The following is a 23,092-nucleotide window of genomic DNA, read 5'->3' as shown; positions in this document are numbered from 1 at the left end:
TACTTTATCGTCTGACAAAGGGATTTGGATGGAACATTTACAGAGTAGTTTATAAAGTTTAGGAAATCAGCTCAGGAGTTGGCAGTTTTCTGTAAAAGGCCAGTAGTAAATGTTTCTTAGGTATTGTGGTCCATGTGGTCTTTCTCACGACTATATAGCCCAGCTTTTGTAGCAGGACAACTGTAGACAGTAAGTAAACGAGCAGCAGGGGCTATGTTCCAAAAACACCTCAATGGCTACTGACCTTTGAATTTCATATATTGTTATGAAGTATTCTTCCCGATCCCCTCCTCCTAACCTTTAAAAATGTAAAACCATCTTCAGGCCATACAAAAACAGGATGCACCCTGAATTAGGCTCAGAGACTGTGATTTGCCGAACCGAGTTGGATGAAATCAGGAATGTGATGAATGAAAAATGCCACAGTCATGCTGAAAGTTCCCAACAGGGATAGCCAATAACCTTTGTGTTTATTTTAATCTGTAATTTCTCTGCATTTGTTTTCTGTTACTAAAGATTTGCTACTCAGTTGGCTGTCTTAGGTAAAGGATGCCACACCATTTTGTTGAAAGATAGAAATAGGATGACCTGAAAAAAATGCTAATGCAAATCCAGGTCTTTCCTGTGCTTTTTGAAAACAAAAGAATTTCTAGAAAATGAAAACATGAATAACTCATATCTTTATTAAATCAGTGATGAAGGAATTATAAGGGATATACATAAAAAAATTGTAGGATCACAAAGGAGAGTAATTTTCATGGAAGATGATTTAGTGTTTATTGGAGACAGTAAGAGACAACGTGGTAGGGAGACTTTCTAGGCATTTCTGGAACAAACATTGCAGAAGACAAGTGGTGTAAAATACAGTAGATCAAGTCACTAGGCACTCTAATGAAAAAATTTTGTGGAAATCACAAACTTTAACAGTAAATAAATCAAGGGCAAAGTCTTTATAAAGAAATGAGTCCTGAAGAAAATCACGATCCCAAAGGTTGAAGGCAGCAAGTTTTTCCATGGCGCACGCACAGCCCCATTGCTCCTTTTTTCACCCAAGAAAACCTTTTCTAGATTACTTTCTCTTATTGAAGCAAACAATGTTTAGTGAGTGAAATTATGAGCAGTTGCTTCCATAATCAACACAATGTAGAAAATAATAAAATAATTAGGCAGAAAGCAAACAACTAAGTACTGGTTTGGGACAATTTGTGCGTTATAAAATGCTTATGTTTATCAGGCTAGTAGCTAAAGAAAAGCATTCTTTTTATTTCAACAATTACATATTTCTTTTTAAATCCATCCTTAATTCCCCACATTTGAGATAACTAACTTCACAATTTTAATGCGTACCCACTGAGGTTCTTTTTAAAATAAACATACAAATGTACGAATGGACAAGCTCATGCCATACCAACTATCCAAATTCTAATCCAGAGTGCCTATGCGCCCTGGAGGTCAGGGTAAGGGCTGGTAGCTTTGCTTCATCTTGAACAACTTTATCTCTGTGTAACCGTAGCTGCAGGCAGCAACCCTAGATTCTGGGTACCTCTCAAAAGTGGGGTGCTTTGGGTTCTACCTAAAAACATTAAAGAAGAGTTGTAATCTTTTCACCATCATGCTCTTTATGCCGAAATTTCTAAGCCTGACAACCTTACTGGGGAGATGGGGAGTTAAGGATGTGGACTGCTGTGTTTCACACTCATTTTGAAAACCCAACATTCTGTTCCCGAGGCACGGTAAATTTTCGTGTGTCACGTACATTACAGAAACCTGAACAGGAAGGGTTAACCAAATACCATTTGGGCTTGAAAGCTCTTCCAGCCAGCTTAGTCCTAGAGTAGTGGAAATGCAGAAATCTGCATTCTGGTCTCAATTCCAGATGGCCTTCTGGCTGCATTCTCAATTTCGGTGTTCCATCACGCAAAAACAGTCCATTTAAAAAATACTGCCGTTCTTTAGTCTTTCTATTATAACCAAACCACACGTCCGTGGTTTGGTTAAATTATTCACTTGAGCATCAAGGGGCACTCTCCAAAGTGTAAACCGTAAATTGCAGGCAGCAAGGTATCAGAGATGGACAGGTATTTTTGCAAAGCCTGAATTTCTTTTACCTAGTACTCCTCGGAGCATCCGTAAAATAAACTTCTGATAAAAAAGGTGGTATTTGTCTTAGGATATTTTTATAGTAGAACTAAATGATGAACCGAACGCGATCATCTAGGAGGAGCAAACATTTTTTACAAAAGCCCCTCCGGCGCCGGGCACCTGACCGCTGAGCTCAGGCCAGCACCTTTGCCTCGGTTCCACAACACACGGGTGAGGGTCGCTGGGGCGATTACCATAAAGAAGCCCCGGCCCCGCGGAAACTTCCGGCCCTTGGGGAACTTCCGCTCCTGGATCCAACCGGGAGAGCCCAGGGGTGGTTCCGGAAGTGACGCAAGGCGTGCCCTCCATTTTGTAGAACGCCAGAGCAGCTAAGTGCGTCAGTTGTGGAAAGACGTAGACGAGTTGAGTCCTGGTCTGCGGGGAGGTAGACGGCTCCGTCGCAGACTACGGACCTCTCTGGTCTCAGCTGCCAAAGATCCTGTCCGGTAGGTGAGTGGCTCGCTTTGAGGGAAAGGCTTCTCGGATCGAGGCTTCTTCATGGCCGCTCAGATCGTGAGTGGCCGGGGCTGCTCTCTTTGCGGAGGACGGCGTCCAATGAGCGCAGTTTATTCGAGGTGGGCGCTGGGGCACGTCTCCCTTTGGGCATTGTCTGAGGGGGACAGGTGGTGGAAGGGCGGTCGTGGTGTGGTCGTTTTTATAGAGGGGTCGTGTGCCCCTCCTTGGCCTCCTCCTCCATCCGCACCCTCTCCCCGCCCTCCCCTGAGTATTTGACCGAGACCTTTTGCTTGGGGTGTGGTCAGGCCTTTCTGCGGGCGGGTGCAGTGGCTCCGGAACTGTGGAGTCGGGGGAGCGGGAGGGAGAAGGGAGTTTGGCTCGCGCGGCTCTCCCCACCGCTAGCTCCGCCGCCGCCATTTTGTGGCTGCCCAGCGTCCGCCCGTAGCCTCAGCGCAGGCGCGGCTGTGGCGTCGCCTGATTTCGGCTTCTACCTGCTGTGATGCTCCCGGGAGGCGGCGACGCGTGCGCGGCCCGTCGCCATTGGGCTGGCCTTGGCGGAGGGCGGGGTCGGCTCCGCCCGCACTTCTCGGCCTTTCCTAACTGCGGCAGATGGGAGGGGGCCAGAAGAGCCGCGGAGAGAGTGCGGCTGCGCAGTTCCGGAGGCGTCTGTGGGCGTTGCGGTTGCTGCGGTCTGGGCCCAGGGAAGGATCGTGTTGGGAGCCGAGTTTTAATTTTGTCTGCAAGGGACCTGGCCTAATAAGAGGCACTCTTGGCAATCTTGTATATAACATCACCGGGTAAACATTTTATTTTATGCCGTTTATGTTTTTGACCCCTTGACCGGGCATTCCGCTGATACTCACTAGTATTGTCTCAACTGAATTATTTTGTAATAGGAAGTACTAGCCGGACAACATGAGTGGCTGTCGAGTATTCATCGGGAGGCTAAATCCAGCGGCCAGGGAGAAAGACGTGGAAAGGTTCTTCAAGGGGTATGGACGAATAAGAGACATTGATCTGAAAAGAGGCTTTGGTTTTGTGGTAAGTATTTAGAATTGGTTGGATTATCTATTGTGAAGTAGGTAAAGAGTTTGATAAAAAGTGTTTTTGATAAGAGTCTAGGTAGAGAGAATATCTTTAGGGAAATGTTATACGTCCTTAAAGCGGTGAATTTTCTTAAGGGATGAAAGCACCTCACTGCTGGCTGGAGGGAAACCACTTCTGGTCACTCCATTAGGCCTACTTGGCTGGCACTGTGATTAAGATACTCATTCCCATTCTAGCACACGGTTCTTAGTGCCCTTGCTGTATTGTAGAACACACTTCTAAACAGGGTTACGAATTGTGATCGGTTTTTTTATGCTTATTTTAGGAATTTGAGGATCCCCGGGATGCAGATGATGCTGTATATGAACTTGATGGAAAAGAACTCTGCAGTGAAAGGTATTTTTATTTATGGTTTTATTTAGTATTGTACAGTAGAGTAGGTCAGCAGGCATAGTATTCTAAGTAGGTTTTTGCATAGCTCAAGTGGTAATGATTTTTCTTCCCTTCCTGTAGGGTTACTATTGAACATGCTAGGGCTCGATCTAGAGGTGGAAGAGGTAGAGGACGCTACTCTGACCGTTTTAGTAGTCGCAGACCTCGAAATGATAGACGGTATGTGATGGATGGTGGATAGCTGCTTGGAATAATCATTGCTGTGGGCGTGTTTAATGTTCAAAAACGATCAACAGTAGTGATTCTGATATTTACCATATAATTCTATTCCTATGTTCACTTTCTGATAAGTCTGTATAATGAGTCATAAAATAATGCAGAGACTATAGATAGAGGTGCATTTGAATGGCTTACCATATCTGATTGCTTTAACTTGCCCACAGTTGAACAGAGTAAGTGCACATTGCTGCATTTCTTCCATTTTGAGTACTCATTTTCTTCTTCAGAAATGCTCCACCTGTAAGAACAGAAAATCGACTTATAGTTGAGAATTTATCTTCAAGAGTCAGCTGGCAGGTTTGTTGAAATACAGTTTTGAGATATTTTAATGTGGCTTTTTAAAAATTAATGGGTAGCTAATGTTTTATTACATTTTATTAAAAGTAATTTTATCTTAAATTAACTTAATTATAATTTAAAATTTTTAATTAAACGTAAATGGGGGAATATTTCAGACTTTAATTAATTAGTGATGAAATGTAAATGTTTTGAGGATATTTTTTCTTGTTTTTTAAAATCAATTTTAACCAAATATTAAACCCTTTATTTGCCAGCCTATCTGTGTCGTTGGCCTTATGACGAGGAGTGCCTGTGGGTTATCCTAATCGTTGTCTTGGTCACTCTTGGTTGGGCCTGGTTGACTTTTCCAGTCAGCTCCTACAGTGATCTATTGGCCACCTCTAGATCTGTGTTTGCCGGTCTAGACGTAATCGGTGCACTTACTTGAAGTGCCAGGTTGCAGCGATCCCAGAGCGTTGATAACGTGATCTGATTCCTAAGTTGAGAGCTGTCTCCTGTAACGCTTCCGAATAAGAGGTCCTGGTCGAAAAGAGTTGAAAGAGATACGAAATTAGGTGGTCGTTGGAATCCTGATCGCAGTAAAGTGGTCCTTGGTAACTGCACAAGAGTAGAACATGTCTGCATCCGCCACTAGTCGGCTAATAGGGAGGGCTGTGCGATTTAAAGGCTTCCATCGTTTGGGTAGTGTTCTTCAAGTGGGTGGCGAAGAGCCAGTCGGGCATATGTCATGAAGGTTTCTCCGACCGATTAATGGTTTGCTGCTTGACTAGCCTAGGGAAATAATAATAAAGGTAAAGTAAACTTTTTTAATGACATATGGGGCACAAAGTAACTGGTGTCTTGTAAATGTTCTGTTTTTAAATATAAAATTTCTACTTTAGTCTTTAAAAATATGTACTGTTTGTTTCTTTTGTTTGTTTTTTTTGTTTTGTTTTTTTCTTTTGTATTGAGCTCAGTATAGACTAATACTACTTTAATGTTAAAATCTGAATTTCCTCTAGCATTTTGCTTAAAAGCAATATGCTATTTGCTTATTTCGTGCCCTGACAGATAATTTTGAATTCTGATAGAATACAAGTGTGGTAAATGCCATGTTTGTACTTTATCTAACATCTTCTCTTCCAGTAGTCTTGTTTTTATACCATGTGGTTGTTTGTGTGTCATGTTTCCTTTTCTGTGCTTAACACAATTGTCTTGTGTTAAGGATCTCAAAGATTTCATGAGACAAGCTGGGGAAGTAACCTTTGCAGATGCACATCGACCTAAATTAAATGAAGGGTAAGTATGTACTGAAATTATAAGAGTCTTTTCAAGTACCCTGATAATTGGGCTGTGAATATCTGAGTACTTAAAATTAGGACATGGTTGATTTATGGTTACTACAGTGTTTTTTTCATTGTAGGGTGGTTGAGTTTGCCTCTTACGGTGATTTAAAGAATGCTATTGAAAAACTTTCCGGAAAGGAAATAAATGGGAGAAAAATTAAGTTAATTGAAGGAAGCAAAAGGCACAGGTATCTCTTTAATATAGTCAATATATTTAAAGTTTTATTTAATGGATTTTTAGAGTCTGCCACTTTTATTTTATTTTATTTTTTCTTCCTAGTAGGTCACGAAGCAGGTCTCGTTCCCGGACCAGGAGTTCCTCTAGGTCTCGTAGCCGATCTCGTTCCCGGAGTCGCAAATCTTACAGCCGGTCCAGGAGCCGGAGCAGGAGCAGGAGCAAGTCTCGTTCTGTTAGTAGGTCTCCTGCGCCTGAGAAGAGCCAGAAACGTGGTTCTTCAAGTAGATCTAAGTCTCCAGCATCTGTGGATCGCCAGAGGTCCCGGTCCCGGTCCCGGTCCCGGTCGAGGTCCAGATCAGTTGACAGTGGCAATTAAACTGTAAATAACTTGCCCTGGGGGCCTTTTTAAAAAAAAAAATTCCCAAACCATACTTGCTAAAAATTCTGGTAAGTATGTGCTTTTCTGTGGTGGGGGGAGAGGGGGAATTTGGAGGGGGGAGTGGGTTGGGCTGGATATCTTTGTAGATGTGGACCACCAAGGGGTTGTTGAAAACTAATTGTATTAAATGTCTTTTGATAAGCCTTCTGCTCACATTTTTGTGAATGTCTGAAGTATATAGTTTGTGTATATTGATAGAGCTCTTTTATAACTAAAGCAAAATTTAATTTTTTTGTACTAGAAAAAATTTGAACATTTTAGTTCCTGGTTATTCAAATATGCTGATTAAGAATTAGTTTAATGCCACAGTTAAACTAATTGATAGCTTTGGACACTTAAAAGAGCTCTAAATTTGCTTGTACATAAAAGGCTTAATTTGAGTTTTCCTTGTTAGGGTTGGGTGTCCTCCCACCCGCCGTTTAACAGCTGCCTGGCAAAGACATAAAAGCAGCTGTTATTGATAATAAAAGATTATAAAACTGCTTTTGTCTGTTTGTCTGAGGAAAGTGTACTGTTTACTCCTCCCTCCTCATCTACATGCAGCACATTTAAAATCCCTCAGAGAGAATCCTGGAGTTTGATGGGATTGGTGTTTTTGAAACTTAAAAACTTAAATAGTATTTCTGACAGGGTTTTCAAAAGATGGCGGGAGAAGTCAGGGAAGTGTTCAAAAATTGTGACTTTAATAGTTGTTTGACAGTTTCCCTTGTGATCTATGTTCCTTGTCCCTTGACTTTGTTGTGTTGGCATCAGGTTACGTACGCTTCCATAGCTAAGGGAAGGACAGCTTAGGAAGCAAATTGTGAAAGTTAATGCTTCATGTGTATCTTACAAGTAAGAATCTTGATGGAGATGATCACACACAGCTTTTTAAAAAACTACATGAATATGAGACATGGACATGACAATATGTGTTAAAGGGGAAACAAGTGAAAACTGCTTAAGGGTCTATATCTTCATTGTTAAAACTACCTGCAGGTAATGAGCTTTATTCTAGGAATCTCATATTGATGAGATTTTCATAGTCCACTCTTTGAGTGCTAGGCCAGATAAATGGTTAACAGTGGATAACATAGACACTGTTCCATGTATTGTGCTCATTAAATTTTCGTAACTGTAACACTGTTTTACAGGAGTAAATTCAGGACCAAAGAGGAGAGCAAATAAATGGTAGATTGCTATTGGAACTCGGAAAGCCTAGTTCCAGGGCGTTCAAACCACACTTGTAGTGTAGGACTGATCTGCCCTGGCCTTGCAAGGGTTTTGAGGACAGCAGTGGGAAGCATTTTAGCAGGATTGCCTTTGGCTTCCCTAAAGTGGGGGTTTGGTAGTGGGATCTCCATATGTGGGTAGGTTTGAAGGGTTTTGCTGAACTTGGCTGAAAGCTCCTTTGTATCAAAAGACTACAGAATTTAAGCCATAAAATACCGATAACTTCAACAGGAGGCTGATCATAGACTGAGTTTGTCTGGTATACTTAATTACTTGAATTGTGTTTATTTAAAATGTTGGAACCCAAAGGTGTTTCTTAGAGGATATCTGAAGGCTGTATGACGAGTCAGAAGTTAACTATCCAATGGAGGGTTGTTTTTTTTTTTTTTTAAATCCTTGGGCATTTTAACTATAAATTGGTACCAACTCTGTGTTTTTAACTTACCTGCTCCTAAATAAGTAAATACTAGTGGCATAACCACTTTAATATTACAAACAGTTGTTAAGCAGTGAGGCAATAAGGCCCTTTGAAGAACTTGGCAGAGAGAGGACTCGTAGTTTATTTGGATATGTATGGGTATAATACGTAAAAATGACAAGCAGTACAACTCTTCACAAATCTGCATTTTTAAGGGGGTGTTAGTGACCCAAATTGGTGATTCTTAAACTTGTTCTGGTATTGGAGGTACTGATGGTCCTGGGCATTTGCCACACTGATGCCCTAAAACTGTCTTAAAGGTTTCAATTATACTTAATATTAAGTCATAGGAAAATTATAAGAAACTAGGCATTGTCTGTTGGCAAATAGTAGTTGTAAATCACCCAATGCTTCCACGTGAGTGGGAAATGTTTAAATTACATTGGAGAAAATTTGAAATTAAAGGATTCTGGTTTGAGAAACCACTAATTTTGGAATAGCTGGCAAGTACTCGAGTTCTGAGCAAGCATAATGGGAAAACAGCCAGTGGAGGAAGGGATAGATAATTAGTGAAATGTGCTGATAATTGTGTTTCTTGTTTACTGCCTTTTTCTTGTTAAAAGTTGCCCCTCTATTTGGGATTGTATTCTTGGAAAGTGTCTGTTCTGTTATGGCTAAGTTTTTGAGTTTGTCTTGCCTAATTGCTTTGGCATTACCATGTCTGTTGTATACTTGGTGCCATGTTTCCGTTCTTAGCTCTTATCCCAAAAATGTCAAAAAGAGAAGGATCTGAATTTTTCAGGTTAGAAAAGACCAGAAATCTAATCGTCCAGCACTGTGAGCATTTATTTACCTTTTGGGTCACAAAAATGAGAAGAGGATTTAGATACTTAGTTTTAGGGTAGAAAACCCATTTATTGGCTAGTTAAGAAACAGTGCTTTTTATATGCCTCTCAGGCATTGTTTTGTACATGCAAGGGTAAAAGGCAATTTTGATTCCTGCCTTCATGGGGCTGCTAATAAGTCTTTTTAAAAAGTGTCAATTCTAAACTGGTATAGGTGAGGGTCTTTGGGTAGACTCCCTGTCCTCCAGGCAAGGCTTGAAGCTGCTGATAGTTTATTCTGGAAATACTGGTGGAAGACTGAGGCAAGACTGGTGTTCTGTCACCTTGCCCTGTGGTTGACCACAGTGGCTTTCTGAGTGATTCTGACTAGAATCCAGGCCATGGGGGGACGGCTTGGCTGTGCAAGGCTTGCCCTCCTCCCCTTTGTGGGTGCCATTTCTCAGGACTCCTGGAGTTGTTTCTTCAGTTTTGGCAGCTGTATAGATCATTTTTCTTTTATCTGTAAAGTTGAGGAACGGGCAAGAATGGGAAGGAGAACAACAGAGTTAATACAACGCTTGTTCAGTGCGGAAAATGGATACCACTTCATCCCTAGGGTTTGCTGTCTTTTTGTTTTTTCCTTCATCTCATTGCCATATCCCCTCCCATTAATGTTAAATGTTGGGGAATTGCTCCGCCATCAACATCCTTGATGGTAATAATGTAGGTGATGTCTAATTGTTAGAGTATTAATCACTTCCAACTTATTTGTACATGCAATACAGTCAGGCAGTTTATGAAAGCAAATTCTGGGAGCAAGGAGGGGGCAGGCTTCCCAAGAAGTTTCCATGCCCCTCCCTTACTGTGTTAGTCTACCTGTCTGCCTTCATAGAGGTGGTGAGCTGTGACATACAAGAGTCAGGGTCCATCTGTTCAGTTCCCATCTCCGAGGGTACAGGGGTCAAAAGCACAAAAATGGATTATTCATCCTGAGCACTGCTGCATGGGTCTTTACAGTCCATTAACCCTAAACTAGGTTTTCACTTAGTTTTTTCACAGGTGGCTTCTGAGTGCACTGAGTGAACAACTAGTTAGGTGTTGATAGCTGAAGAATCATAATTACAGTATACCCCAGAATGCATCCTAGGTCTTCCTGGGACTAAGACTGAAAACCTGAAAACCTGATAAATTAATGTAAAAACGTCTCCCCCTCCCACATTTGAGAGAGTGGAGACTTAAGTGGGCAGTATATGTTTTTGAGTTGCTCTCATCAGACTAGATTGTTTTCCACAACTGCACAATAGTGTTGAGCTAGAGCTTACATCAAATGGGTCTGAAGTATGATCATCTACTTGTTTTCGGGTGTTTGATAACCAAGATTGCTAAATTTTAGCTAACTAAATTACATTGCTACTGTAAGACACTTCCATCAGGGGAGGTTGTCTTCTATCTTGTAAGTCAATCTCCAGGGTCTAGAAAGGGTCTTGAAGGGTCCCTCAATTAAGTTCTTGAGAAATAGACAATTGAAGGTCTTGAGGGATTAAGAATATACCTGAGAGTTAACATTGAAGTGTTACTAAGTAAGGTTGAGTTTCCTGGTTTGAAAAGATACTTGCTGTTAAGGTCTACTCTGAGGAATTTACCGGGCTTTAGGTTTGATTATATTTCAAAGAGAATGAAGTGCTGTAAGCATCTTATAAAAAGGGTGGGGAGCTATTAGGAAGTTACTCAGTAATCTAAAGTATAAATCCAGATGACTGTGATAGTTAACTGTTTAATAGACTGTACTGTGTAACCAGAGTTGGAGTCCTCTTCTTTTGGATTCTGGGTTAGACTGCATTGCTTTAATGTTTCCCCTCATTTTGGGTGTCAGTTTTGCTAGGGCTCTGACAGTTTTAGGGTATGAAAACATAGTCTTAACACAAACTTACAGAACTTTTGTGAATATGGGCCTTTCGCACTAGTATCGTGCAATGATCTAATGTTCAAGGTGGTTCTGCCTTCCTCAACTTGAGTCCTACATGGTTTCCCCAGTTAAAGTAGGCAAAGTTGTGTCAGGCTTAGGATGCTAAATCCATCCACAGTTGATTTTTCTGGCTACAAGGCAGAGATGGAGTGTAGTTACTGGAAGTAGCCTTCCTACATCTTGCTACATGGTTCCTAATGACTTGGTAATAAAAGTCCCATCCAAAAGGTTCTTGATAAAGACTTGATTGTTGGCAGAATCAGGTCTAAAATGAGAGAACTCGAAAGTGATTCAGTACTCACCCTCGGCATGCTTGATTTTCTCATAGCACCGAAAGATGGCAATGAAGAGAAGCCCTTCTCCAAGCTGGAAAATCATGTAGAGGAGAGGAAAGAAAAAAAGGGGCCCGATGGCTTCAGGGGGGAAGGTCACATTGAGAATGGTGGAACATAGTTGAATATTTTGGCATCCGGTTTCCATGCTGACAGTGCGTCTGCTTCTGTGTAGGTTAAAAAAAAACAATCCTATATAAAAGAAAGGTTATGAGGGTGCAATTTGATGTGCCCATTTCCTACTCAGCTAATCTTTTAAGACCCACTGAACAGTCCAACACAAGATGCAAGTGAGTCAGGTGTGTGGAGCACACACAGGTTTCAAGAGAAGTTGACTCATCTCTTGAAATTACCAGTTCAACCTGTGGAAGATGGTGAAGAATAGGTTCATGTTGGAGTTTTTAATAAAATTTTTGAGTAGCTTGGAGAAAATTGGGAGAAATGTTTGGCTCGTGAGGGGTAAGTGGAAGGTGAGTCAACTATTATTCATTGGCTTGTTATGTTGGGCTTGCATATAAGAGAATAGAATTTTCAGCATGCAGAAGAATGAAATGTCTGGGGATCTTATCCTGTCCCAAGCTTTTGGCTTAGGCGTATTTCTAAAACACTATTAAAAGTACAAACTTAATTCAATCTCATTGTTTTTTGGAGCACATTCTCTTGGTTTTGCTTTCTATGGAGCAAAAAGAATGGGATGTTTACATATAATACACAGTTGAATTGCAATTGGTGTTTTAAAAATAGTTAATTCACTTAAGCAAACCAAGGGCCATCCCAGCACGTTTATTATGAGGGAGGCTACTATGGTGGCACCTGACGATGTGGCCATTTATTAATGATCTGTATCACTTGTGAAAATTGACATTGAGTGGTAATTGGTAGCCTTTTGATTCTACTGTATAACCATGTATTACATCCTAATGTATTAGCTTGGCTTTGAAAATGGGTAACTACTTTTAAATTGTATTTTAAGAACAATTGAGTTTTTTGGGGGAGGGAGGGAACATCAGAGTGCTACTGATACTTAGACTTAACACATAAGCAATTGCCAATTATGGCTGAAAAGAAGTTCCTGAAATGTACTTTCCTGTATAGATAGGGTGCTTGATAGTCCCCCCACCAGGCCCTTAAGTTGGCTGTTCCCAAAAAGTAGCAGCTGTGTTTGTGAGTTAGGTTAGGCGCTAACAGAGATCCACAGCTGCTTCAGCTATTAGTGCCACTTAGCAGGGCTGTTACCCAGTGGTGTCCCTGTCAAGACCAAAGCTAGGTAGACAAGAAAAGGGGGAAAGGAAGAATACTTGTGATGACATGGAGCTACAGTGCCATTTAGCTGCCAGGGAGTTGGAAAGGAGATGGAATCTAGATCTGGAGGGTGCACTTCGCCAAGAGCTATTGCTCTTTGCCTTTGGTCTCTGGACTTGTTTCTAACCCATTCGATACCTTCCATCTCCAATAGTTCTTACAGTCCAGAGTTCCTCATTCAGTTGATGCATTTGAACTTACTGCTAGGAAAATGCCTTCCCCAGATCTTGGATCTCATCCTTTTCCTGAGAGACCCGAGCAAGAATGAGGTCCATGGGACATTGGAATCTAAAGTAATACGTACCGTCCATTGAGCTGGAAGAGAGCAGAGAGGAGGTAACCCAGTAGGAAACCAATGAAAGGCATTAGGGAGGAGGTGGCCAGCAAGTGTGGTGTCATGACAAACATGATGCTCTTGCCCACATTGATGACAGAGAGTGCTATGATGGCCACAGCGAGCAGAAGCTTGATAATCAGCCCTCCCTGTGAATGAGGACAAGAAAAGGCAATCAGAAGGGGTAAGGCTATGGAGAGAGGGGCAGAGGCCTGGAGAAGCACAGGTGGGCATTGGAGGTGGAAACACTGCAATTTAAAAAATGGGTATTTGAAGTAGAATGGAATATGAAATATCTTTCACATGTTTTCAGAATTACTGGTAGCTAGGAAGTTTCTTGGAGGAAAGAGACTTGCTTAACAATTCTGTCAAAAAACCCAGCTATTTACCAACAGCATGAATTTATTCAGGAGTAGCAGAGAGTCAAACTGGCAAACCAAAGACAAGTCTGGAGAAGAGAGGATAGGAACTTGCTTTTGGGAAAGTTGGAAGCTGGGAGAGGTTTATTGAGCTCTCGGCTGGTCTGGTCCTGGGCAAGAAGAAATTCTTGCTGGAGTATAAAGTAAATTTACCTGTGCTGGGGAATGCATGGCATGCTTCTTAACTGCCATTGGTAGTCCTCGAGAGCTCCTCCTTTAGGGCTGCCCAACTCCACTTTAAATGAGGTTTCTTTCATTTTTACATTTCCCCATTTTGATCAAGCTCTTTCCTCAAAAGCATTGCTGATCAAGAATCCACATTTAGTGGTTTTGTCCCTTGGTGCCAGAAAGGACTGTTCCTGAATGTCATGTCCCATGTCAGAGAGAAAATGCATAGTGGAAACCATTGGGGCCTCACTTGAGTACCAGGGAAGATAGGAGGGAGAATTCTCAGGCATGCATATAAGGTCTACATCTTAACAAGGTTATAAGTGTTGGGAGATAACTCAAAGTGGTGCGCTAACATCACCTATTGGGTGCATCTCTTAATGTAGAGATTTGATAAGTAACAGGTATAAAGTTTAAGAACGATTATATTGCAGAATAGTGACTCCAGTTTGTATGTATAATAATCATAAGCCAGTAGCCCAAATTTGAAGGCAACCAGCTAAAGATCAGTGGTCATCATCCATGGTAGTGATTGGAGAAAAGTTGAACCAAGATACAGGAACACCTTGCTGTAACAGCCTAACCTGATAGGTCTTGTGGTTACAATTTGGAATCAAAGAGGAATTGGTTACAGCTAAGACCCAGGGATCTCTAGCATTATGAATAGATAGGAATTTCTGGTGACAGATCCAACAGTCAGAAAGGTTACCCCCTTTTGCCACAGATACGGCCAAGAAAGAAAGGGAGAAAGGTAAGAAGCAACTGTAGGACAGAGGTATTACAGATTTGGTCTTGTTATCTTAGGAAAACTGTTTGCTTCAATTGTTTGAAATTTAGACAATTGTTAGAATTCATAGTTTACCAATGGCTATTTTTTGTGTGTGTGTGTGAATTGGAAATTTTATTACAGGGGGAAGAAATGCAATGTCTGAATCAAACATATCAGCAATGTAGCTAGAGTGGGAGAGACTCAAGGATCTGTGAATCACATTTCCTTTAAAGGACTACCAATGGCTATTTTAAAAGTGAAAATAATAAATATGTTGTCTGCTTCAATTCCTGGAAATCCTTATTTTCAGGTCACCAATTGGTATGCTGGTCCAGTTAGGGTTTGGTGTTTTCTTTAGATGATCCTAGTTGATTCCTTAGAGTTTGGTGACACAAAGGTTGGTTAACAGTACCTGATAGGGGCCTTTCCAGTGGAGCTGAAGAGAGTTGTCTTTTCTAATAGATGAAATCTCTGGGCTGCATGGTGTGATGTCTTCATCTCCTGGGAGTGTGCTGCAGAAAGATCATTCTGCTAAAGCATGGTTAACAATAGACTGGAGATTTAGAAGAATTAATGTCAGTGTCTTTAGTGCAGGTATTTGAAGGTCCTCTACAAATTTTGCCAGTTGAGTCTTAATGATGACATCAGTGCCTTTGACTAGCCCTGAGGATCGAAGGTGGTAAGTGCAGTGAAAGTGGTGCACGACTAGCCAAACTGCACAGATCTATAGAAGCACTTGACCAGTAAAGTGAGTTCCCTTGTCACTGAAATTTGAAAGGGGTTCCCTGGGTAGAGATGATCATTACCAGTAGGATTTCAGCCATATAAGTAGCAGTAGCCTATCTAAAAGGCAAGGCTTCAGTCCAAGAAAACATAGACCATTACCAAGACATACTTATATATCCATGAGATGGGAAAGTAAAATGCCATTTGCCACACCTCAAATAGTTCATTAGGCAATTTCAAGTGGGAGCAGTACAGAAAGGTTTTCCTGAATTGTATTTTGGGCAAGCGGGGCAAGCAACATAGGCACGCTTTGGGGCCTTGTTAATATTTTTCACCAGTATCGGTTTATAAAGGTTAGACAGTAGTCAGTAATGGGCACTTTAAGAGTTTCTGGCAGGACTGGATTATTTGGCCCAGGCGAGTTTTCTTTTTTAATTGAATTATGGTTATTAGATTTCCAAAATTGTTTTTCCTTCTCTGGGGTGGAATTCTTAGGCATCTCTAGTCAGTTTTTCTGGATTATCATTTGGGGGAACTTCCCTTTGATCTCTGACAGGTTGGGTTTTTGGTTACTTTGGGAGCAGTGTTCTCTGTAGAAATATCAGCAAGGTGGTTTCCTTTAGCCCCCAGGGAATCATATTTGGAATGTCCAGGGGCTTTAATAATGGGGCCAAGGTGGCTGACAAGAGTATGGCATCTATTAATTCCTGAACAGAGGAACCATTTTTTTTCTTGCTGGATGTGAGGAAGCCTTGCCATTTCTATAGCATTCCAAAGTCACGAGCTATTCCAAGAGCATATCTACTGTCAGTTATAGGTAGTTGCAGTTTTGCCCTTTGCTAAAATGCAGGCCTGAGCAAGAGCCTGTTGGGCCAACATAGTTTAGGACAATGCCTTAGTGACTTCAAAAGGAATTGCAATAGCATACCTAGCATGATACTTATTATTTTCACTTTTAAATAGCCATTGGTAAACCATGAAGTCAGCATTGTCAGTCATGAGGAGTATTATCTGCAGAGGAGGAGAAAAGGGTGGCAGGATTAAGACTATTATGGTGAGAAAGTTAATGTGAGGAACAATTAAGTGTGATGAAAGTCAGGAGGGAAGGAAAAAGAAGTTGATTATTGGGATATCCAAGGGCAGGGGAACTTAACATGCTTTCTTTTAGGGCTTAAAAGGCCAAGTTATCTTGATCTTCCGAAATAACAGGGTTTTGGGAAGTTCAGGATCCATGAACTTTTTGGATCTGAATGTAGCCCTTGTTCTGAGATTAGGTGCCCCAAATATCAAACCTGAGTTTGAGCAAACTGCAAGTCCTCATTGGAGACTGTGTCCCTTTAAGGTTAAGAGTTCTAACAAGTGGCTGCTGTCATCCTGCTAAGAGGCTTGAGCATCTAAATAAACTTTTAAGGCTTGGGAGAAATCAGAGGGACTTCTGGTAAAATCCTGGGACATTGCTGTGCATTGTTTTCCTTCCTAAATAACGGCAAAGAGATACTGGCTGGCCTTATCCCCAGGACAGAGGATGAGGCCCTAAGCCTTAACATCCTTTATGGGCTTGATGTCTTACAGCTGCTAATCCAATAGGAATAAATAGTTATTATCCTTAAAATTAGCTCTAGTGTTGTTAGAGATAGAACAAATAAAAGATGCTGAAAGGTAATTTGATTCACTTGGTTGGCAATATCAGATTCTAGAGTTATCTCCCCCTTTTGGGAGAGAAATTCTGGCATGATATTTCTCCAAGAAATCTTGGCCCAGTAAATGAATAGGGGCAGAGGAATTAAGGAGAACCATTTTAGTATTCTGAAATAGGTGCTGTTTAATAACTGGGGTCATACCCAGTCTGGAGTGTTATTTCTCCAAGCCAGTGACTTGCCTGAGGGGAACTGCCCCTGGGCAAGTTCACTGTAGATCTGGTGAGACCAAGTAACAACTGAACTGTTAGGGAAAAAGGGTTTATACCAAGCTTTATTCTTACAATGGTGGGTTGAGTACTGGAATCATGTCTTCCTCTGGGACATTCGCAATCCATCTCTGTTTTTGCCTCTGGCCAGAGCACTCTGTGGAGCTCTTTATCTAGTAACACCAACAACAATGGCTTATAGCCAAAGGGTGTGTAAGCATTAGCCTAGCAGCAGGCCAATTACATCATCAAGTAGATTAGGGTCAGGAGAGAATCCTGACCATAGGAACTTCCATTTTCCCTACAGCCAGTCAAGTAGAAAGATTGAAAAACGCCCCTGTAGTTCCTCAGAGTTCCATAATTAGAGAAAACCTGGAGGACTGAAGGTGTTTGGAGCACTTCAGTTTGTAACCACTTTCTTCCAGTGCCCTGGATTTTTGCAGTAATGGCAAAGACCAGGAAGAGTTTAGTTTTATTTAGGGACCTCCATTTGTTGTAGTTGAAAATTAAAGGATTAGTGTTCTTTTTCGTTGAATCATCTAAGGTGCAGGTGAGCTGATTTGCTAAATTAACTAAACTGAAGTGGACATAGTTTCTTGTTTCATCCTGGTCTTTTTATTAGAAGGAAAAGATCCTGGTTCAATCCATTAATGAACAAAGAGTTGAAGGCTACCCGAGTGGATTCAACATCAATAGGAAGGTGTGGAGAAAGTGAAGGTTCCTATGGCCAGGATTCTCACCTGGCTCTGGTATGCTTGCTCACTACACATGTGCGCGCAATACGCTGTTACTGACTCTATATAAAGAACTCCACCCAGCGCTCTGGGCTGCTGCAAGGCTGCAAGAGAGCAGAGACTGGAGTGGTGGCGGCACTGAGGACAGAGACTGAGATGGCTGCAAGGCCAGAGGCCCAGAGGTAAAGACCTGCTTGCTGCATGCAGACTTGCTCTGAATGGAAGGGATTCCAGTGACTGATCTGCCATCAAGGGAATAAAGTTGGGCATAAATCCTTTCACCCTAAGAACATTCCATTGTCATTTTTTTGGTCTCATTTGAATCCATACTTAACTTGTTTGGAGCTGAAACCCATTGGCAAGACAGAAGGCTAGAATTTTTTCCTTAAAAAACCTTAGAGCCAGTATAATAATCATGCATAGGCTCACTGAGCTTATGGGTACAAGCCTGATTCTTACTCCAATTAGCAAGTTTTGAGAAAGCCCTAGAGATGACAGGTGAAGTCATTTAGCTATTGACCTAGCCTGATGGTATAATGGGAGGGGGTTCATCTCCCATTTGCAGTTCTAGAGATTAAAAAAAAAATCATCCCAATTAGCTCTTTTCGTCAGGTGTTGGGCTTGGTTTTCAACAATGAGTATGTGAACTTGATGGTGTAAATCTGAGAAACCTGGTTGATAAGTTTGAATGACTATATTAAGTTCCTCAGCAAATTTGTGAGGATCCTCAATTACTTTGGGAAAATCTTTGAGATGGCTTGTAGTTCAGCCTAATCCAGGGGACAGGAAATTAGGGGTTTAGCATTAAGATCCTCAGTGTCTAATTTTAAACTGACAGATTCTAATGGGTTCGGATGGGGAAGAAGTAGGGAGAGGTTTGGGAAAAAAGGGAAGTTCAGTTAGAGGGCTGGAAGGAAGAAAAGAAGGGTACCAAGGAGGGTGCAATAGGGGAAGAGGAAATTAGTGGGGATGCATGGTGAAGGTGGAGTGGAGAGACCTCTAATGCCTGTTTATCTCTTTTCAATTGTTTATTTGCTTTGGTCAATTTAGAAATGGTATTTTGTAAAAAGGCAATTTTAGAGCTCTGAATACACTTGGAAGCCTTAAGATACCAATTGAAATAGGCATCCTATTCAGTTTGTTTTATTTTAGAGCCATGGTCTTCTAATTTGGTTCTAAGAAAAGCAAGTTTGGGGAGATCAAAAATTCCCTATAATGGTCATTGGAGTGCTAAATTATTTTTGGTTAAGGCGATCAAATTAGTAAAAAATGTACATGAGGAGGGACCATAGTTTATTTTTTTTCATTTTTAATTGAAATAAAATTGATAAACAATATTGGTTCTAGGTGTACAACATCATGATTCAACAATTATATACATTACTAAATGTGTAAGTGTAGTTACCTTCTGTCAACATACAAAGATATTACAATATTATTGCTATATTCCCTACGCTGTGCTTTCATCCCTATGACTAATTTTATAATTGGGAGTTTGTATCTCTTTATCCCCTTCATCTGTTTTGCCTACCCAGTCACCCTCTTCCCCTGTACTCTGTATTTGTGAATCTGTTTCTGTTTTGTTTGTTTCATTTGTTTTGGATTTTAGAGTCCACATATAAGTGAAATCATATAGTTTTTGTCTTTCTCTGCATAAAATCCTTTAGGTCCATCCATGTTGTTGCAAATGTCAAGATTTCATTCCTTTTTATGGCTTTACAATATTCCATTTTATCTATGTATCACATCTTTATCCATTCATCTATCATTGGACACTTAGGTTGCTTCCATATCTTGTCTATTGTAAATAATGCTGTGATAAATGTAGGAGTGTATATATCTTTTCAAATTAGTGATTTTGTTTTCTTCAGGTAAATTCCCAGGAGTGGAATTACTGGGTCATATGGTATTTCTATTTGGTTTTATGAGAACCCTACATACTGCTTTCCATGGTGGTAGCACCAATTTACGTTCCCACCAACAGTGTAGAAGGGTTTCTATTTCTCCCCATCCTTGCCAACACTTGTCATTGATTGTCTTTTGGATAGTAGCCATTCTGACCGCTCTGAGGTGATACCTCATTGTGATTTTGATTTGTATTTCCCTGATGATTAGTGATTTTGAGCATCTTTTCATGTGTCCATTGGCCATGCTTTTCATGCTGTCTTTGGAAAAATGTCTATTCAGGTGCTCTGCCCAGTTTTTAATTGTACTATGTTATTTTGCTAATGAGTTTCATGAGTTCTTTATATAGTTTTGGCATTAAATTTTTTAATACATATTTTAGATACCCCTTACTGGATATATCATTTGCAAATATATTCTCCCATTTAGTAGGTTGTCTTTTTGTTTTGTTGAAGTTTTCCTTTTCTGTGCAGAAGCTTTTTAGTTTGATATAGTCCCAGTTGTTTATAGGAGCATAGTTTTTTTATTTACAATTTTTTAAATTAAGGTACTATTGATATACACTTTTATGAAGGTTTCACATGAAAAACAATGTGGTTACTACATTCACCCATATTATCGAGTACCCTCCCACCCCGTTGCAGTCACTGTCCATCAGTGTAGTAAGATGCCACAGAGTCACTACTTGTCTTCTCTATGTTACACTATTGTCCCCATGATCCCCTCCATGTGTACTAATCATAATACCCCTCAATCCCCTTCTTCCTCCCTCCCCACCTGCCCTCCCACACCTCTCCCCTTTGGTAGTCCCTTCTTGGAATTTGTGAGTCTGCTGCTATTTTGTTCCTTCAGTTTTGCTTTGTTGTTATACACCACAAATGAGGGAAATCATTTGGTACTTGTCTTTCTCCGCCAGGCTTATTTCGCTGAGCATAATACACTCCAGCTCCATCCATGTTGTTGCAAATGGTAGGATTTGTTTCTTTCTTATGGCTGAATAGTATTCCATTGTGTACATGTACCACATCTTCTTTATCCATTCATCTACTGATGAACACTTAGGTATCTTGGCTATTGTATGATGAACACATATCTTGGCTATTGTAAATAGTGCTGCAATAAACATAGGGGCACGTATGTCTTTTTGAATCTTCAAACTTGTATTCTTTGGGTAAATTCCTAGGAGTGGAATTACTGGGTCAAATGGTATTTCTATTTTGAGTTTTTTGAGGAATCTCCATCTTGCTTTCCACAATGGTTGAACTAGTTTACATTCCCACCAGCAGTGTAGGAAGATTCCCCTTTCTCCACATCCTCGCCAGCATTTGCTTAGTCTTTTTGATGCTGGCCATCCTAACTGGTGTGAGGTGATATCTCATTGTGGTTTTAATTTGCATTTCCCTGATAATTAGCGATGTGGAGCATCTTTTCATGTGCCTGTTGGCTATCTGAATTTCTTCTTTGGAGAGTTGTCTGTTCATATCGTCTGCTCATTTTTAATCAGCCATTTGCTTTTTGGTTGTTGAGGTGTGTGAGTTCTTTATATATTTTGGATGTTAACCCCTTGTTGGATATGTCATTTACAAATATATTCTCCCATAGTGTAGGATGCCTTTTTGTTCTGCTGATGGTGTCCTTTGCTGTACAGAAGTTTTTTAGTTTGATGTAGCCCCATTTGTTCATTTTGGCTTTTGTTTCCCTTGCCTGAGAAGATGCATTCAGAAAGAAGTTGCTCATATTTATATTCAGGGGATTTTTGCCTATGTTGTCTTCTAAGAGTTTTATGGTTTCATGAATTACATTCAGGTCTTTGATCCATTTCAAGTTTACTTTTGTGTATGCAGTTAGACCATAATCCAGTTTAATTCTCTTGCATGTAGCTGTCCAGTTTTGCCAACATCAGCTGTTGAAGAGGCTGTCATTTCCCCATTACATGTCCATGGCTCCTTTATCGTGTATTAATTGACCATAAATGTTTGGGTTTATATCTCGGCTCTTTAGTCTGTTTCCATTGGTCTATGCGTCTCTTCTTATGCCAGTACCAAATTGTCTTGATTACTGTGGCTGTGTAGTAGAGCTTGAAGTTGGGGAATATAATCCTCCCAGCTTTATTCTTCCTTCTCAGGATTTCTTTGGCTATTCAGGGTCTTTTGTGGTTCCATATGAATTTTAGAACTATTTGCTCTAGTTCGTTGAAGAATGCTGTTGGTATTTTTATAGGGATTGCATTGAATCTGTAGATTGTTTTAGGCAGGATGGCCATTTTGACAATATTAATTCTTCCTATCAATGTGCACAGGATGTATTTCTATTTATTGGTATCTTCTTTAATTTCTCTCATAGGTGTCTTGTAGTTTTCAGGGTATAGGTCTTTCACTTCCTTGGTTAGGTTTATTCCTAGGTATTTTATTCTTTTTAATGCAATTGTGAATGGAATTGTTTTCCTGATTTCTCTTTCTGCTAGTTCATCATTAGTGTATAGGAATGCAACAGAGTCCTGTGTATTAATTTTGTATCCTTTAACTTTGCTGAATTCAGATATTCGATCTAGTAGTTTTGGAGTGGAGTCTTTAGGGTTTTTTTTATGTACAATATCATGTTATCTGCAAACAGTGACAGTTAAACTTCTTTACCAATCTGGATGCCTTTTTTTGTGTGTGTGTGTTGTCTGATTGCTGTGGCTAGGACCTCCAGAATTAAGTTGAATAAAAGTGGGGAGAGTGGGCATCCTTGTCTTGTTCCCAATCTTAAAGGAAAAGCTTTCAGCTTCTTGCTGTTAAGTATGATGTTGTCTGTGGGCTTGTCATATATGGCCTTTATTATGTTGAGGTCCTTGCCCTCTATACCCATTTTGTTGAGAGTTTTTATCATGAATGGATGTTGAATTTTGTCAGATGCTTTTTTAGCATCTATGGAGATGATCATTTGGTTTTTGTCCTTCTTTTTGTTGATGTGGTGGATGATGTTGATGAATTTTCTAATATTGTGCCATCCTTGCATCCCTGGAATAAATCCTACTTGATCATGATGGATGATCTTTTTGTTGTATTTTTTAATTCAGTTTGCTGTATTTTGTTGAGTATTTTTGCATCTATGTTCATCAGGGATATTGGTCTGTAATTTTCTTTTTTTGTGGTGGTTTTGCCTGGTTTGGGTATTAGAGTGATTATGGCTTTATAGAATGAGTTTGGAAGTATTCCCTCCTCTTCTACTTTTTGGAAAACTTTAAGGAGGATCGGTTTTAGGTCTTCACTAAATGTTTGATAAAATTCAGTGGTGAAGTCATCTGGTCAAGGTATTTTGCTCTTAGGTAGTTTTTTGATTACCAATTCAATTTTGTTGCTGGTAATTGGTCTGTTCAGATTTTCTGTTTATTTCTGGGTCAGCCTTGGAAGGTTGTATTTTTCTAGAAAGTTGTCCATATTTCTTCTAGGTTATGCAGTTTGTTAGCATATAATTTTTCACAGTATTCTCTAATAATTCTTTGTATTTCTGTGGTGTCCGTAGTGATTTTTCCT

The 23,092-nt window shown here is 40.4% G+C and overlaps 2 protein-coding genes across 9 annotated transcripts in view; one reads left to right on the top strand and one right to left on the bottom strand.

The window, feature by feature from the left end:
• The first annotated feature begins 2,430 nt into the window (after positions 1–2,430).
• SRSF5 (serine and arginine rich splicing factor 5) lies at positions 2,431–7,041 on the top strand. Of its 8 annotated transcripts, none has more exons than XM_036913356.2 (9): positions 2,450–2,592; positions 3,208–3,395; positions 3,495–3,639; positions 3,971–4,041; positions 4,159–4,257; positions 4,545–4,614; positions 5,822–5,895; positions 6,020–6,130; positions 6,223–7,041. In XM_036913356.2, exons 3-9 carry the CDS (start codon positions 3,514–3,516, stop codon positions 6,494–6,496), a joined length of 825 nt encoding a protein of 274 aa, XP_036769251.1. In that variant the 5' UTR covers positions 2,450–2,592; positions 3,208–3,395; positions 3,495–3,513; the 3' UTR covers positions 6,497–7,041. The 8 variants fall into 8 exon arrangements, 7 of the variants coding, with proteins under 7 accessions (XP_036769253.1, XP_036769255.1, XP_036769250.1 ...); XM_057488361.1 differs by having other exon boundaries at positions 2,456–2,717; positions 3,343–3,395; XM_036913359.2 differs by having other exon boundaries at positions 2,460–2,592; positions 3,343–3,395.
• A 2,038-nt stretch (positions 7,042–9,079) lies between these two features.
• SLC10A1 (solute carrier family 10 member 1) overlaps positions 9,080–23,092 on the bottom strand; it is a 29,791-nt gene continuing 15,778 nt past the window's right edge. The window contains exons 3-5 of the mRNA XM_036913354.2: positions 12,918–13,096; positions 11,282–11,478; positions 9,080–9,533 (exon numbers count right to left, since the gene is read on the bottom strand). Of these exons, the coding sequence (XP_036769249.1) occupies positions 9,307–9,533; positions 11,282–11,478; positions 12,918–13,096 (603 nt within the window). The 3' untranslated portion in view covers positions 9,080–9,306. The remainder of the gene's footprint in view (positions 9,534–11,281; positions 11,479–12,917; positions 13,097–23,092) is intronic.

This window comes from Manis pentadactyla, chromosome 11, assembly GCF_030020395.1.
Source record: "Manis pentadactyla isolate mManPen7 chromosome 11, mManPen7.hap1, whole genome shotgun sequence".
In the NCBI taxonomy this organism is placed as follows: Eukaryota; Metazoa; Chordata; class Mammalia; order Pholidota; family Manidae; genus Manis; species Manis pentadactyla.
This window is presented reverse-complemented; position numbering and strand designations above follow the sequence as displayed.